The sequence below is a fragment of the Barbus barbus genome (assembly GCF_936440315.1).
Source record: "Barbus barbus genome assembly, chromosome: 26".
NCBI classification, from domain to species: domain Eukaryota; kingdom Metazoa; phylum Chordata; class Actinopteri; order Cypriniformes; family Cyprinidae; genus Barbus; species Barbus barbus.
In genome coordinates, this window is record NC_136754.1 from 5,439,266 (window position 1) to 5,458,054 (window position 18,789).

Consider the following 18,789-nt stretch of genomic DNA (forward strand, 5'->3'; position numbering starts at 1 on the left):
TTCATTTGATTGGCCAGATTAAGTCTTTATTCAGTTCGTATAGGCAAAACTCCACAATGACCACCAGTGACCCTGGTGCCATTCTCAAAATTCCCACTACAAGTCAACCAGAAAGAGTTGTGAAGAATCAAAACAAGACATCCTCAGTGAGGACTGAAAATGTTATGGTTTATTTAGGTTAAGACTTCAGCAATTTCCTGATGCTTGAAGTTCAGAAGTAACTTTATGGGAAAGGAAAGTCATTAAGTAGACGGCAGCCCAACTAGATTTAACCTCTGGCTCTCCTGTGGTTCTACTCAGGAAGCTATCGGTGCTTTGAAGTGTCGGTATACACTGAAAGCAGCAAGATATTTACCCACAACTGATGTGCTATTTTTGGAGGGACCATGTTAAAAGAAAACATCTCTCAAAAGGCCTGGGCAACACACCTGCATTTCTCAAAGCCACAGCCAGGCTGCTCCGGTGTTTGGCTTTGTGGAGCGTTGGCTGGCATTTGCGCCCACAGTAAGTGAGTGAAAAGCTGATGCTTAGGAAAAGGATTGGGTTGAAATCAGGAGAGCTGAACCTCAAAGGGATCTGCAGACACTCATACAGAACTCCAAGTTAAGCTAAAGTCAAATCTGTGGTCAGGCCATACAGGAGCTTGGAAATCCACAAAATGCAGAGGTTAAACTGACCAATAGGGCCATGGCACAAGTGCTCAAGTGTTCATACACCCAGATCACACCATATCAGTACAAAGTTAGCATAAATGCACACACATCAAACATAAACTGGTTCCTAGAATTTTGGCCTAGGTACTTGGAGTTGGGTCAAATCAGCAGGAATAGCTTTACCTGGCCTCAGTAATTTAAACATGGCAGATATATTCCCACCTTGACCTGGTTCTTAAAACATACCAGAAATTCTTGAATCAGACTCAAAACTGAGCAACCACAGACACATGGATGCTAATGTCTAAGCATATTTTCAATATAAACATTTGCTGCACTTGTCTTCTAATATTTTCAGACTCAACTATTTTGATATTTCTTCATAACTTTACAATTCAGCCATACATGCCATGCAATTTTCACTAGTCCCATCACAAAACTATTTTTATATTTGGCAATGTATTTTCATTAGTGCTGTCAATCGATTAAAAAAAATAATTAAATTAAATCGCACATTTTTCTGAAATTAATCGCGATTAATCCCAACTAACATTAAAGTTTTTAAATATACTTTAATATTGCAATAATTTCACATTCGATCTTCAAATTAATGTACAAACAACATAAAGACAGTATATTTTTAATATTTGTTTAATGGCATCTTTATTTTTATGACTGAAGGCCAGTATCACTGATACCAATTAATACTGATTTTCCTATAAAAATGTTTCCCTCTAATATTTAACCATTGACTATAGTCATTAAACTTTACATTATAATTAAGAGCTATCAATTTTAACATTTATTAGACTTTAAAAATAACTTCTAATTTAAGTGAACTTAAAACAATCTTCACATTATACCATTTATAATAAATGGTACCCATTATAATAAGTCATATTATATTGCACGCTCGTAGTTTCTTTCGCGATTTGATATGAAATGATACAGGCTATGCGCGTGCCGGCACCTTTGGTGTATTGAAGAGCACGCCCTGCGAGCACAGTACAGTTTCCGTGCTCGTTTGACTCGGGCCTGACGCTGAAGTGAAGTTGAAGCGCGCGTCTGAAACGTCTCCTGTTGGATGCGCTCGTAAAGACGTTCTGCGACTGAATAAATGCACTTCTTGTCAAGAAAAAAAAGAGACAGAATTAGCAGTTATGAGTGGGGTGGCCAACCCTAGGCCCCATCCCTGCGTTAACGGCATTAACTTGAGCAAGGGCACCAACTGCTCCCCGGACGCCGCAGCATAAATGGCTGCCCACTGCTCCGGGTGTGTGTTCACGGTGTGTGTGTGTTCACTGCTGTGTGTGTGCACGTTGGATGGGTTAAATGCAGAGCACGAATTCCGAGTATGGGTCACCATACTTGGCAGTATGTCACTTCACTCACTTCATTAAATAATTTTAACGCGTTAAACTGAAAAAATTTATTGCCTAATTTTGACAGCACTAATTTTCATAGATGCTATTTATTAATGCAATATTGCATATTTAAAAAATTGAACAGCAATAAATAAAATACAAAAACTCCCCACCATTGATGGATTTTTCCATTATTTATGAGATATCCCTTTCCTGCCACTGATGGAATTTTCCAGGTTTCCGTGTTTTCATGTTATACGGTAGGGGGTGCTATTACACATCTTCTGAAAGAGTACTGAACGTCTAGATCAAACACAGGCGAAGAAGCAGAAACAAGCAATCGCATATGTAAGCAGATGCACATATAAAATAATGTGATCGAAGGTTAAACAACTTATAAATCAAAACTGCTCAACATTACCGAATGAAATGATGACCCAGGAAGTGCAAGCTTTGGGGCTGTTGATGGAATCAATTTACTATATATATGTTTTGATCATTGTTCTGAATCTGATCAGAGCGTAGTCTTTGACAAAAATGTAGCTTTTTCATGAAATTAACCCACACTAAAGTGTTGATGAAAAAGAATGTATTAAGCTAAAAAAAACAAAAAAAAAACAGGTTTGTTGTTTAACAGCAGAGGCTCTGTTCTTTCGTTGGACATATTGCATGTTCAGATATTCATAAAACAAAATATTCCATTAAAGTTTTGTGAAAACATTCTGGTCATTTTTGATCAAAACTGCTGGTTCTATGATTCCAACTAGGAATCATGACCTGTCATTTCTGGCAACAACAATGTAGAACACATGACAGAAAACCATTTAAAACATTTTAGTTCGCAATAAACAAGTTTAGTGAATGTATCCTTTCTAGTGGAAGAGCACTATTGGCCTGAAACTGTCTCATACTGGCCCTAGGTCATTCTTATGATTGAGCCAGTAAAAAACTGAAGTCCTAACCACCCAGAAGAATGTTTCTGAGAATACACCTCCATGTAGTTTCAAATAAGTACACTCAAATTAATATAAGCAGTAAGATTTGTAAGTAATACCTGGATCCTGTGGAAGTGAGGGGATATCAAATCTCTAAAGTGGAGCCTAATTTGAGCGCTCCACCCAAGTACTCCGCAAAGCTGTAGATGAGAGAGGAATGAAGAAAATACTAACAAGCTGGCACCTCCAATCCAATTAATGCATATCAGACACATAAGGAGATCAGGGGGAGACTACGATTGGTTCTTACTGGGTCTCAAAGACAGAATTAGACAGATTGAACTGGTACTGTAAATGAGGGACTTTCTGGAACAAACAACCCTAGTACTAACTGAATGGGGTCTGGCATTGCTACTCCAACAGTACTACCAAAAAGATGAAGCTGTGCAAGGCAAGGCTCAGGTAAATCACAGGGCTTGAACCAACAACACTCCGGTTACAAGTTCAAATTTTTATTCACTATATTTGCGATGCAAAAACTAATATGCTTTGGCATTAACATACAGGGTTCTGGTCGCTCTAAAAAGGTGTTTTGCTGAGAGCAGAGAGACTTAAGAGGAGCGCCTGCAGGTGTTAAAGCCTGAAGAAAAGTAAATATGCAAAGACGTTTGGTCTTTCTTCTCATGCCAGAGATTGAAAGCATGACTGCACAGGTTGTTCTACACCTTTCATCACAGAACAGCGTATACCTCAAGAGACCCATCAAAAAAGCACTTGATGTTCCACACAAGCATTTAAAAATGAGTGGTGGGGATACTTTACAGTGGGGCTAGTTAAAGCTATGTGGCTTTTCTGTGTCCATTCTGGTCACATTAATTTCTGGAGATAAACAATGCTAAAGGACATAAAAATACAAAATAAGTATAAAATTAAGAATTAAAATAAAATAATTAAAAATTATCGTCTTCACATTTTTATTTAAAGGTTATTTTATGCATTTTATTAAATCGTTATATCATCTATCTTCTCAGATGAAACACTATTGTTCTTCAGCTTAGATAGATACACAGGCTGAGCAACGTCTGAAACCAAAAATAGAAAAGGCTGTAACATTGTGTAGCTGTTGCAACCAGGCAATAAGCGGTTCTTATTCAAATAATCCATTCAGCTAATAGTAAAACAATGAAGCAGACATGAGGCAATTCAGACTGCTGTAGGTGACTATGGCTCACAGAAAGCAGTGGTTGTGTGTCTTTACGAGAAAACAATCTTCACTCTGTGCTGTAACCTGTCAGCACACAAACCTCCATATGGATGGCTTGACTGCCAGACACAGATAGAGGTCTCTGCAATTTAATTAACTAAAGGACTTTTTAACCCAACAGAATGGCTGGAAATCCAATACTGAATAATTAGGCCTGTGATTTAATGGTGTGGAATGTAGGAGATTCGGATTGTCCTTTAAATATCTGATTGCAATGGTTGCTTCATTTCATTAAATGAGTCATAATGAACCTGTCCTCTTTTTAAAGACTAGACAGCATCAAGTAGCATCATGCCAGAGGAGAAAGGGTCATTTTGTTTAATTTTATGAAACACATTCTATCTAATATGTGCTTATGTCAGATAGCCATAAGACATAAATTAAACAAAAACATAGACGCAATGTCCTAAAATCTCTTTCTTTCAAATATCCATGCTGCTCTGGCCTCAGACTCATGGGATTTGCGATCAACACAGCCTTTTTTGAAGGAGAGCCTGGGTTTCAGAGGTGGAGATTCAGAAGGCTGCTTTACTTGGCATCTGATCTGAAAACAGACATTTTATGCCCTCGAATCCTGTCAGCACTTCTGAGGAAAGGAAGTGACCCCAGATTTTAACCCTATGCAACATTAAGACCTCCTCACTAAGCAACAAACAGCTCACACTGTTTTATAACAAGAAAACTAGGAGAGGAGGGATCTGTCTAGAGATAGTTCTAGCTATCGTCCAGGTTAGTGCTTGAAGATAATGAACTCATCCTAGAACAACAGAAAGCTAGAAAGAAATGTGGAACACCATGCATATGGATGCGGATTAATTCTACTGTGAGTGCCAGTTTTTATAATCTGCGAAGATTAGCAAAAGTCAAACCCTTCCTAAACAGGAAGAGTTTTGAGATTATAATGCATGCTTTCATTTCTTCGCAACTAAACTATTGTAACTTGTTATATTATAGGCTGCCTGTCGCAGCTATTCATAGTCTACAACTGGTCCAAAACGCGGCTGCTTGTTTGCTCACAGGCAGTCGCAGAAGGAATCATATCACACCTATCTTGCGTTCATTGCACTGGTTACCGATTAGTTATCACATTCAATTTAAAATCCTGCTATTTGTGTACAAAGCTCTAAACATCCTTGCTCCTCCATATCTCTCTTGAGTTGATTGTTGTACACAATCCATCTAGATCACCTTTTGTTTCCCAGAGCTAGATTGAAATGTAGAGGTGACAGATCCTTTGCTGTTGCTGGCCCCAAGCTATGGAACAACTGCCATTATCTATCAGAACATTATCTATCATGTGATTGGGTCGATGTAACTGTGTACAGCACTTTGGTAAACTAGGGTTATTTTAAAGTGCTTTATAGAGGATGGGATGGACGGACGGACGGACAGGACAGGACAATAAAACAACAGAAAGTGATAAACTGAATGACAGACCAACAGACAGACAGACAGACAGACAGAATGATAGAACACTAGATGGATAGAACAGTCGATGGATAGAATGACAGATGGATTGATGGAACAACGATAGATAGATAGAAAGAATGCTGAGTTGCATCCAAAGAACACCATACCTACTGTGAAGCATGGGGGTGGAAACATCATGCTTTGGGGCTGTTTTTCTGCAAAGGGACCAGGACGACTGATCCGTGTAAAGGAAAGAATGAATGGGGCCATGTATCGTGAGATTTTGAGTGAAACCCTCCTTCCATCAGCAAGGGCATTGAAGATGAAACGTGGCTGGGTTTTTCAGCATGACAATGATCCCAAACACACCGCCCGGGCAACAAAGGAGTGGCTTCGTAAGAAGCATTCAAGGTCCTGGAGTGGCCTAGCCAGTCTCCAGATCTCAACTCCATAGAAAATCTTTGGAGGGAGTTGAAAGTCCATGTTGCCCAGCGACAGCCCCAAAACATCATTGCTCTAGAGGAGATCTGCATGGAGGAATGGGCCAAAATATCAGCAACAGTGTGTGAAAACCTTGTGAAGACTTACAGAAAACGTTTGACCTCTGTCATTGCCAACAAAGGGTTTATAACAAAGTACTGAGATGAACTTTTGTTATTGACCAAATACTTATTTTCCACCATAATTTGCAAATAAATTCTTTAAAAATCAGACAATGTGATTTCCTGGATTCTTTCCCCCCATTCTGTCTCTCATAGTTGAAGTGTACCTATGATGAAAATTACAGGCCTCTCTCATCTTTTTAAGTGGGAGAACTTGCACAATTGGTGTCTGACTAAATACTTTTTTGCCCAACTGTCTGTCTGTCTGTCTGTCGACCGACCGACAGACAGTTGGGCAAAAAAGTATTTAGTCAGACACCGATCGATCGATAGATCGATAGATAGATAGTTTTATTTTTTGGAGGAGTGGTTTGAGTGGTTACTATTATAAGGTGTCTTTAGTTTCTGCCCATCAGTGATAGTGTTTGGAAACATTCCGACATGTCTGAGATTCTATACTCTTGCTTAAAGCCTCTGTCTGTGGCTGCTGTCTTGCATGCAAGTTGACCTCTGGGCTTCCATCTCACTGATCAATGCAATGATCTCAGCTGTCACCGAAGGAGTGTAGAGCTATAGACCCCTTCAATGTTTGTAAACATTCGAATGCTATGTTGGTTGCGCGCGCAGCTTGGGGTCAGAAAAATGGCGCGGCTAATGGACCGGCATATTGTGTCAAGTTATGCACTGTCGTTGCCACCACAGGAACGGGAACAGTACCATAACAAACTTGTTTTAGTTAATGGCGATTGTCTGCCTGATCCCGAGCTCATAACAGAATGGGTAGACAACGTCAGCAAGTGGCCAGATATTCACTGGCCCGCCATACACAGCTATCTGGTGGACAAACCGAGTGTTTACACGCAAGAAAAACTAAGAGCCTACAAATCGCTAGACGCTTATAATTACGTAGTCTGTGGGCATGTCCAGAGGTTTTACCGAGCCAGCGCCAAGCCTGGGTTGTGATCAACAAGCGGGAAGGCTACATCCATACTGCAAATTGCACCTGCATGGCAGGGTAACGTTAAGTATTTAATTTATCATTGGAGACGGATGCACTGTAGACTGATTTCCTTGACTTGATGGTTTTATTTACCTAATCCCTTATACCCTGCATCCGTCACCTTTCCTCTAGGGTAGCTACTGCTAAACTAAACGTGTATGTCTGTCATTTCACCAGTTAGCGCGGAGATGCGTGGAAATCACGTCAGTGCGTGATGAGGTCATTGATCGTAGCATTGTCCCAGTCTGCCTGTTTAAAATAGCTTGTCGTCTATTTTTTTTTTAAAAGGATGAGATCCTGCAGGAATCCTAAAAAACTTGACTCCACAACTGGTGCGATTTGCACAGTCCACGACACAACAACTAGGCATTTTGATGAGAAATTATCAGGTTAACAGTAACACAGGATGGAACGTTCTGACATGCGCAGTACGCACTTCGAATTTTCCTGTGACGTCGACCGTGAAGGGGTCTATATCTGCAGCTAAAGCATGTTCATTGCACACAGTCCATTCTCTGCTGTTCTGAATACAGGACTGGTGCTCCAACAACTTAATGCTCACCTGATGAAAGTATTCTAAGATCAATCCAAAAGGGCACATTTTATCAAGAACACTCTCCAAGCCTAATATTTTTAGCTGCTTTAGTTTTGGCTGCTGTCTCTGCCTTAATTGTGCCAAGTTGCTATGGCAAATAAACAGACTGCATAGTCCTGCACTTGAATGCTGATACAAGAACAGCTCTCAGTTATCAGGTTAGTGCTTGATGATAATGAACTCATCCTGGAGCTGTGTGAGCATTTTTCCTCAAACCTGGCACAGTCTGATATGCTACATAATTGCAATAAAAATTCGGTCATAATTTAGTCACCCTGAAACTGTTCCAAACTTGTCTGACTGATTTTTTTTTATTTCTGTGGGGGAAAAAAATGTCTCTGTTTAGCTTCTGTCAATAAAATGAATGTCAATAGGATCCAATGTTGTTTGGACCACAGCATTCTTGAAAATATATTTTGTGTTGCACAAAACATTAAGTAATACAGGTTTGGAATGATATCAATACAAATTTATTAGCATCTTTTCATGTATGTCAAGTTATTGGAAGTTTGGTCAGGGTGATACACTCCTTTTAATATAAAAAATTAACAAACAAACAACTCACAAAGCTTTATCTGAGAGTCCCATGTTCTGAGACTCTGCTCATAGGAGAAATTCGTAAAAATTAAAATTCCAGTCTTTCTGCAACAAAAGTAATTTAGAACTTATTTAATCTTTGGCTTTCTTTAAACCTTTTTTTTGCAGACCACAAAAGGAAATAAAGAGTTTAATGATCTTAGGAGGAAGAAACCACACTAACCTGAGATGTATTGTAATTATGGTTTTTCTGTGGTATGGTCTTGGTTCCCAGAGGAACGATTTATATGCTAAGTCTACATATCAGTATTCAGTCAAATAAACAGAAGAAATTGTACCAGAGGGCACAGGGTGTCTACTGAGAGACCAGGCTCATCAAAACTCTTCTGCATGCTCTGAATTCTTCTGCACATGTAGACCTTACCCAAAAGAGAGCTCACTAACAAAACAAACCACCAAAACAACTCAGCATTCAACTTCTAGCTAATCCAAATAAGCACCATTGTGAAAAACTTGCCATCCCACTACTGCTCTTCAAGAATCCAAGAAGAGGAATTGGTAACTCGACTATAAATTTTTTGGTATTTTTTTTTCCTCCTTGTCAATAAAATGAATGCCAATGGCATCCAATGTTGTTTGGACACCACAAAACGTTTTTGGTAACAAGATGGCACCGCAGACAGCAGCCTCAGTGTTTTGCTCTCCAGTTTTTCCTGATTTTTGTTTGTCAAACACGATCAGTTTTACCAGGGGTGAACTGCTGAACAGTCGGCAGAACACACCACAGGGTCTTCTACTGGATTTCGTTTATTCTGACATTTTGCTGAACGTTGTAGTTGGCGGAGCAACGGTGCTGTTCAGACGCTTCAGGATGCACAGATGGGAGAAGCGTGCCGGCGCGCTCGTGAAGCTTTGACAGCGCGAATTTAGAACAGCGTTGCCTAGCATCCATCTAGCGAATCTCCGCTCTCTACCCAACAAAATGGATGAGCTCCTTCTGCTCTCCCAGATAAATAAGGATTTTCCCCACTCGGCTTCTCTGTGTTTCACAGAAACCTGGCTGAATGACACGACACAGGACAGTGCTTTACATCTGCCGAGCTTCCAGCTGTTTAGAGCGGACCGCGATGCAGAGTCAACGGGGAAATTGCGTGGCGTCGGGACATGTTTCTATATCAACAAAAGGTGGTGTACAGAAATTACAGTGTTAAAGAAGATGTGCTGTCCAGATCTAGAAGTGCTTTTCATTAACTGTAAACCTTTATACTCGCCGCGGGAGTTTTGCACTTTCGTTCTTGTGAGTGTTTATATTCAACCGCAAGCGCACGTGAGCTCAACTTTACAGAAACTTGCTGATCAGATCACAGACACAGAACAACAACAGCCGGACTCTGGTATTATCATTCTCGGGGACTTTAAAAAAAGCAAATTTCTCCCGTGAACTGACAAAATACAGACAGCATGTAACATGTCCCACCAGAGACAGTAATATATTGGATCACTGTTACACCACAATAAAGGATGCATATCGCTCCATCCCCAGAGCAGCTCTAGGACTCTCTGACCACTGCCTGGTTCATCTTATACCAACTTAGAGGCAAAAACTTAAATCTGCTAAACCTGCAGTAAAGACTGTAAACAGATGGACTAATGAAACAGAGCGGGCATTAAAAGCCTGTTCCAACCTCACTGATTGGAGTGTTTTTGAAGCTGCCTCCAACGATCTGGGCGAGCTCACAGAGACTGTAACTTTATATATCAGTTTCTGCGAGGATATATGCATCCCTACCAGGACTCATTTAACATTAAACAATGACAAGCCATGGTTCACAGCAAAACTCAGACATCTTTGTCAGGCCAGAGAGGAGGCCTACATGAAGGGGGACAGAGTCTTGTACAATCAGGCCAGAAACACACTAAATAAGGAGATTAGAGTGGTTAAGAGAAACTACACAAAAAAGCTAGAACACAGATTTTCTACCAATGACCCTGCATCGGTGTGGAAAGGTCTGAAACCCATCACCAACTACAAGACACCATCCCCCACCAACTTGCTGAAGGCCTGAATGAGTTTTACTGTAGATTTGAAACTGTAGAGCTGGCTCCACACAACCATTAACACCTCCAGCAACCCCCCTCTTCAGATCAGTGAAGATGATGTGTGTCAGGTCTTCAGAAAGAACAAAAGAAGAAAGGCCGCAGGCCCAGACGGTGTGACACCACCTCAGTCCTTAGCTCTATCTGTCAGGCTTTCAGGCAACAGCTAGTGAGAATTTATAAACTCACATCCAACACCTCCCCCCTCCTCTTCTCCCAGTACACAAACGACTGCACATCTAAAGACCCCTCTGTCAAGCTCCTAAAGTTTGCAGATGACACTACAGTCATCGGGCTCATTCAGGATGGTGACGAATCTGCCTACAGACAGGAGGTTAAAGAGCTGGTTATATGGTGCAGTTATAACAACCTAGAGCTCAACACACTCAAAACTGTGGAGATGATAGTGGACTTCAGGAGGAACCCCCCTGCACTCCCCCCACTTACCATCATGGACAGCATTGTGGCTGCAGTGGAGACATTCAGGTTCCTGGGCACTATCATCTCTCAGGACCTGAAGTGGGACACTCACATATGGCGGTTTTCCACTGCATGGTACGGCACGGTACAGTTCAGTACAGCTCACTTTTGGGGGGTTTTCCACTGAGTACAGTACCTGGTACTTTTTTTAGTACCACCTTGGCTGAGGTTCCAAGCAAACCATACCGTTACCAAAACGTGATGTGTAAACTTTGCTGATCACTGATTGGCCGGAGAAAGTCATCACTGCCTGCGTCATTTGAACCTGCAGCACGAGACACAACAGACCCGCTAGATTTAAATCGGCACAGCCAGCGAAGGATCGAACGCAACTGTTTTGAATGAGCGCACCTTTCTTTTAACAACCAAAAAATGGCTGTTTCGTTGTCTGTTGAGGAAGTACAGGCTGTCCTCTCGTTGATAGCTGAGGAGCGGATCCATCGAGAGCAACGCGGAATCAAAACGTTTTTCATGAGTCATGGCAGTAGAGGCGGCGCAACTATAACGACACGTGAATAATCCCGCCCACTCTAAAGCGGTACTAAACTACAGTGGAAGCGCAAACCGAGCTGAACTGAGCCGTGCCGTGCCGTTCTGAGCCGTATCAAGCAGGTGCTCACCTGCCCACCCTCCAAGAACTGTATACATCCAGAGTGAGAAAAAGGGCTCAGAAAATCACTCTGGATCCCTCACATCCATGCAATCTCCTTTTTGAACGTTTGCCATCTGGTTGGCGCTACAGAGCACCAAATACCAGGACAGTCAGGCACAAGAACAGTTTCTTTCCCCAGGCAATCTACCTCATGAACAGTTAAATTTTCTCCCACTGTGCAATAAAAATGTGCATAACCTTATATATTCATCACCCTACATCCTAGTACATCCCTACATCTTATTTCTTTATTCTATTTCTATTCAATTTGTCTATAGCACACCTGTACATATAATTTATTATTATTTTATTTCATTTTTTTAATATATATATATTTTATATCATTTATATTTAGGGTAAACGTACCTATTAAGCTCACCAAAATCTACATTGAGACATTTTTAGTGGACAAGATATTGATTTCAGTACAAAAAGTTATGTTAAAAAAGAATATTAATCTCTCACACAAAAATATTTAATTTTATTTTAAATGTACCCTTTAAGCACACCCCTGTTCCCATTAAGCTCACATCATATATTAAAACTTCTTGCTTATTTTAAGGACAATTTGTAAAGAATAATTGTAAAAATATATTTTTTTGAAGGCACAGTCAATCACAAAAAAAAAACAGAACACTAAAATCAAGCAACAAGGCATTCAAGTCGATCAGTTATATATAGTGAAGTGTCATTGAAGCACATTGCAGCATCTAGACTAGTCCACTTTCAGCTAAGTAACACATTCAAAAATCAAATAAAATATTTCATTCATGGGGATGAACACAGAAACTAGCTTCATTATGAAACCTCTTTTTAAATGAATGTCAACTTATCTATAGTCTCTTAAGGCTGGAATACACTAGACAATTTGTGCCCCGATTTTCCACAGATTTACAGTCTGGAAAAGTTGATGCTAGTTGCCAAAGATCAGACCCAGTCTGCAGATTTGAGTCGACAGAATGCATAGGAAATCGATTAATTTAACTTAAAGTGACAACCATCAGTTAATATGTGAAGTCTTTTTATGAAGTATTTATAGACGTTCAATGTGGAAGAGCTTAAAGAGAGCACACTGAGCTTAATGGGAGCAGCAACAATTTTTAATAAATTTAATTTAATATTTATTAAAATGACAGGATTTTTGCTAAATAAATAGTGTAGGTCATATATTAAGTTCATACATATTTTAATATGAACAACTATTATTAACAATATCTATGAAATTATAATTTTTCTTATTGATGCCACACTGAAGCTGTGTGATTTTCATAGTAGCGCATCCTTTAAGCTCACCTCAAAATAATATAAAATCTTTAAAAATTACAGTACTGTAAAACCACAGACCAGCAATAAACTGTACATTTATAATATTATGGATGTAAAAGTACAAGCCAGTAATATCTGCAAAGTAATATGTTAGCGTAGCACACAATCTTATACAGCTAGTCAGCGAACTGTGTTCTGTAGCATCTGCGTTATGTTGATAAAACTATCTTTTGGATCTAATGTAATTATTTCCCACATCAAAGTTCTAGGTTATAATATGCAAAAGTTTGAACATTAATCTCTTAATTTTACAATAAGTAGTGAAACCTACCCAAAATAAAGGCTTAAACATCTAAAAAATGCACATTTAATCTGATCTCAAAATTGGAAGTTTGCTTAGTGGGTACATGAGCTTAATAGGTACGTTTACCCTATATATATATATATATATATATGTGTGTGTGTGTGTGTGTGTGTGTGTGTGTGTATTTTTTCACATCTTATTTTTATTATCTGTGTGTTGTTGCTTTCTCTGTGTACTGGAATTTAAGACACTAAAACAAATTCCTTGTATGTGCAAGCATACTTGGCAATAAAGCTCTTTCTGATTCTGAATATAGATCTGTCTCAGCCAAAGAGCAGGTGTTTCTTACACCTTGTCTGAAAGATGGTAGTTTAGTTTGACCACTCAACTTTGCCAGTTCAGTAGGTGCTCTGCCTGAATTCAAATTAACTGAAATTAAAAAAAAAAAAATTAAATGATTACCCAAGTTTGTCATGACAAATCTTCTTGTCATTTGAAAGTTGAGGAAGTGTTTAAGAAGTCTTGAAATGGACAAAGTGATAGAACAACAGATAGAACAACAGGATGATAGATGAAACGATAGATAAAATGTCAGAACAATAGACAAAACAATAGATAAAATGATAGAATGATGAACTGAATGATAGAGTGATAGATAAAACAATGGAAATAACAATAAAATGATACAACAAAACAATACATTACAGAAAGATACAATGATAGAGCGATAAAACCATAGAGAGCTATAGAACAATAAAATGATAAACAATGACAGAACGATTGATCGATAGGTAGATAAAATGACAGGTAGAATAATGTATAGACTGACAAAATGATAGATACAGAGAATGATAAAGTGATAGACAGATCGATTGACAGCATGATAGAATGACAGACAAATAGAATGATAGAACGATAGACAGATAGAACGAATAAACAAACAAATTATAGAACGATAGATAGAACGATAGATAGAACGATAGATAGATAGATAGATAGATAGATAGATAGATAGATAGATAGATAGATAGATAGATAGATAGATAGATAGATAGATAGATAGATAGATAGATAGATAGATAGATAGATAGAACAGACGATAGAACGAACAAATGATAGACAGATAGAACGAACAATAGAACGAATAAACTAATTATACATAGATAGAACAATAGATAGATAGACAGAACGTTAGACATAGAACAGACAGACAGACAGACAGACAGATAGATAGAACAGACGATAGAACGAACGAATGATAGACAGATAGAACGAACAATAGAACGAATAAACTAATTATACATAGATAGAACAATAGATAGATAGACAGAACGTTAGACATAGAACAGACAGACAGACAGACAGACAGACAGACAGACAGACAGACAGACAGACAGACAGACAGATAGATAGATAGATAGATAGAACGAATGATAGACAGATAGAACGAACAATAGAACGAATAAACTAATTATACATAGATAGAACAATAGATAGATAGACAGAACGTTAGACATAGAACAGACAGACAGACAGACAGATAGATAGAACAGACGATAGAACGAACAATAGAACGAATAAACTAATTATACATAGATAGAACAATAGAGAGATAGACAGAACGTTAGACATAGGACAGACAGACAGACAGACAGACAGACAGATAGATAGATAGAACAGACAATAGAACGAACGATAGACAGATAGAACGAACAATAGAACGAATAAACTAATTATACATAGATAGAACAATAGATAGATAGACAGAACGTTAGACATAGAACAGACAGACAGACAGACAGACAGACAGACAGATAGATAGATAGATAGATAGATAGATAGATAGAGCAAATGACTGACTAAGGTAGCTGGCTTCAGTGGCTTGTGTTTTAGACCCACTAACCTTTCCAAGCGACCCCAAAGACCTCGATGAGCTGATTCAAGTGTGTATGATTAGTATTTGATTACTAAACTATGCAGGTTGATCTCTAGGAGCAGGATGGACACCCCTGTCATAGGAGAACCAGACCTGGGTGTGAGTTCAAGTACTGTGAGAAGAACTCTACACCCGCGTGAGCTGAGCCGGTGTCATTCCAGCAGGACCCGCTCCTGTTCGCGGAGTCGTTAAAGCAGCTGGCTCAATACATCTGTAAACACTGATTCCCTTAACCTGACACGATCCTTGTCTGAAATTTACCAAGACATATTATTTACAGTGCAGAGTCCAGAGCCTTACAGCACACGAGCATCCACGCAAACTTTGTTGGGCAAAAAAATCTGTCAATGAACTTGTACAATCTACTAAATGGAAGCTGATTACATTAAATTTTCCTGACAGGAACAACTAACTAACTAAATAAATAAATAAAATACACTTGAATTACAGTGGTAGGCTGATGAAAATATTGATTATAAAATATATTTGAACAACTTGACTCTACATACTAATTAGGAATCAATCCAATCATGCTCTGCATAATGGTGTGCAACCAATGATTGTTTATCATGTATCTTCATTTCAGCTTTTAAAAGTACAGTGCCAGACATGCAGACACATGACAATATTTCCAGTAAGTAAATATAGGGAGCAGCTGATGGTTTTTAACAGCACACTGTGGGAATTTTTAGGATGCAAAAGTAACATTGAAATTCCAGTTACACTGGAACGAATCTGACAGCAGTAGAAATGGATGAGTCCCTGGGCAGTGCAACTAAAATAATGATTCAGACACAACCCTTGAGCTATAGGTACCTTGAAAGTTCTTCTTTGTGGTTTAATAGCACTTGTTTAAGAAATACTTTTGTGCTCAAAAGAAAGCAATATTATTGATAGAGGACTCACATTTTAACCAGAAGCAATGTTTTGAAGTTAAAAACATCTTGATGGAAATATAATGGTCTGGAGTCATGATGTGTATTATTGTGATGCTTCCATCAGCTGTTCGGACTCTCATTCTGACGGCACCCATTCAATGCAGAGGATCCATTGGTGAGTAAGTGATGTAATGCTATATTTCTCCAGATCTGCTCAGATGAAGAAACAAACTCATCTACATCTTGGACGGTCTAAGAGTGAATACATTAAGCAAATTTAGATTTTTGAGTATACTACTCCTTTAAATATTACCTTTCATCATTAAAACGTGCTATGAAACAATAAAGGACCCAAAGCACCTGGTTGTTGCACCACAATAAGGTTTTCCATAGTAACTATACAGTTGTTTCTGCACAAACACCTAATAAACTACAAATATGTTGCCTCAAAAACTCCATGGTACAAGTAAATAAACAAAAATGACCTATGTTGAGGTTTTTTTACTATAAACCAGGTATAGTTATTTGGAGGCATCTCCGTTTATCATGGTAAATATCAAAGCAGGAACAACAATATTAAACTTAAGAAGACACATTTCAGTATTGTTCAGTCAAACAACAACAGCGTTTACAAAAACCGCTCTTCACCAAGATGACAAACGGTTGCACGTGGCGTTCACACTCACCTGTAGCAGGTGTTTCCGGCACCCATTTCAGCTGGCCGATCTGACGCACCTGAAACGCAGTTTTCACCTCGTGACAGCTGTGAGCGTGCGCGGCGGACAGTGTCGCGAGCTCCACCGCGAGCACCGTAATAATCCAGCTGACATTCACGCGTGGCATGACGGCATTTCAGTGGAGAAATCAGTGCGGAGGAATTGCTTAATGATCAGAGACTGGCTGCTAAATGTGTATAAAGAAAAGAGGAGAAAGTCGCCTGTGTTGGACTTTCACATGCTGCACCGGCTGTAGTGAGTCCTTCCTTCCCAAACCGAGAAGGGAAAAGCACCGCTGCGTCCCGTGCACTGAGTGTCACTGAATTCATTCAGCATGTGGAATCATTCAGAAATCTCTCTCTCTCTCTCTCTCTCTCGCTCTCTCTCTCTCTCTCTCTCTTTACTGACACTACTGTAAGCATTTGCATTATTTGCAAAGCATATGAAGAACTTAATTGACAGACAACAATACATAGGTGAGATGAAATAAATAAATGGGAACTATCTTACATATATTTTACTTGCAAAATAATATAAAAGTCTACAAATAAAACTATATATGTATATATCATTTATTTATTTCAAAACGTACTTTACTGGCATGATTGTACATTATATTACTGTACATTATTACCACAGCAGTGTTAGACTGCAGTTTGCAAAGCAGTAGCAGATCTTCCTTAACTATTCAAATTGCATCAATTAAATATTCAGAGCATGATCCGTAGCAATCCGGTAATTCTGCGTTCATGATGGCTGACAAATATGTCTAATTATTTTTGGACGACTGTGATTGGTTATGAAAGTTTTCGTTTTAACATGTTCTCTAACGCTATCGTTTTACTGTTAGTGTTTAATGTTGAATGCTGCTAATAGTAAAATCAACGCGTTATTTAAAATTCAAATCGCCTACTTACTGATATAATTTATTTTTTTCTTTCTTTTTTTTAAATAGCTTTGATGTCAGATTAAGACACTATGTTCAGGGTTAGTAATGCTTTCGAGGTGATTTGTCTCTCTCTGGTGGACTGTTAGTTTGTTCACTCAGAAAGTTGATTTAGCAATCAATAACGTTTTAAGTTCAAATGAATCAATGCACAACAATAAATCCTGTATAATACAGTATACTTCATGTGTTTGCTCCATTTACATTTACTCTTTTCCTTATACTCCAAGCAGCATTGTATATAATGTTTTAAACTGTATTTGCATTGGGTATTTTTCTTAATTGTTATTTATATGTTGAGTTGTACTTCCATATGTTTATATTCTTTTATAATGAAGGAATGATGATGATGATGATGATGATGATGACGAATGGTCCAATAAACTCAAATAAAAGTCCAACTTTTAACTTTTCTTACTGCTATTACATCAAGTGATCAAATATTAATCAGCCATAAAATATACCTACCCTCGATTCATATGAAATTCTGTTCTTTTACCTGTCTACCTTTACCTTAATATTTTTCCTCTTCCCTTTTCCTTTACCTAAAAATTAGAATGAAACAGAGTTTATGGAGGCCAATAGAAAAATATGCTTTAGACATCAAAATGGTCATTTTACAACATCGACCAGTAGGGGTTCTCCAAGACCACTTTCTTTCTCCTTTCTTTTTTTAATTGGTCTTTATGACGGCCACAAAAGCCCTCTTTGTCTTTACATATATTTCTAATATATATATATATATATATATATATACACAAATGCACACAGAAATATAAATACAATTTATACGTACATACATACATATAATTATTTTTATATTCTAAAAGAATTCTATTATTCTATTAAATAAATTGCATGTAAATATGTATTCTTTTATTATCGTAATAGAATAGAATGCCTTTGAATACAATTGATGTGTTTTTCCTCCTCGATCGAGCTCCATATTCTCCTATATCATGTTATTTTAGCCATAAAAGCTATAAAAATAGACCAATTGACATAAGATAAAATCAAAATAAATGAAGATTCCATTGCTATAAAAATACATGTAATTAATTCACGCAAATAAATAATGTTATATATTGATTCTGTCTTATAGTAAGCATGAAATATTTTGGATGGACTTTTATTTTAAAGTGTCGTCAGTTATC

At 38.2% G+C, this 18,789-nt stretch overlaps 1 protein-coding gene across 3 annotated transcripts in view; it reads right to left on the minus strand.

Annotated features, from left to right (window-relative positions):
- The window catches only part of LOC306845520 (glypican-5-like), a 138,089-nt gene extending 121,064 nt beyond the window's left edge, over positions 1 to 17,025 (minus strand). For 2 of the 3 annotated variants that reach the window (XM_079378383.1, XM_079378382.1), the window contains exon 1: positions 16,660 to 17,025. In XM_079378383.1, the coding sequence (XP_079234509.1) occupies positions 16,660 to 16,816 (157 nt within the window). In that variant the 5' untranslated portion in view covers positions 16,817 to 17,025. The remainder of the gene's footprint in view (positions 1 to 16,659) is intronic. The other variant, XM_079378384.1, reaches the window with a different exon arrangement.
- Between the last annotated feature and the right edge of the window lie 1,764 nt (positions 17,026 to 18,789).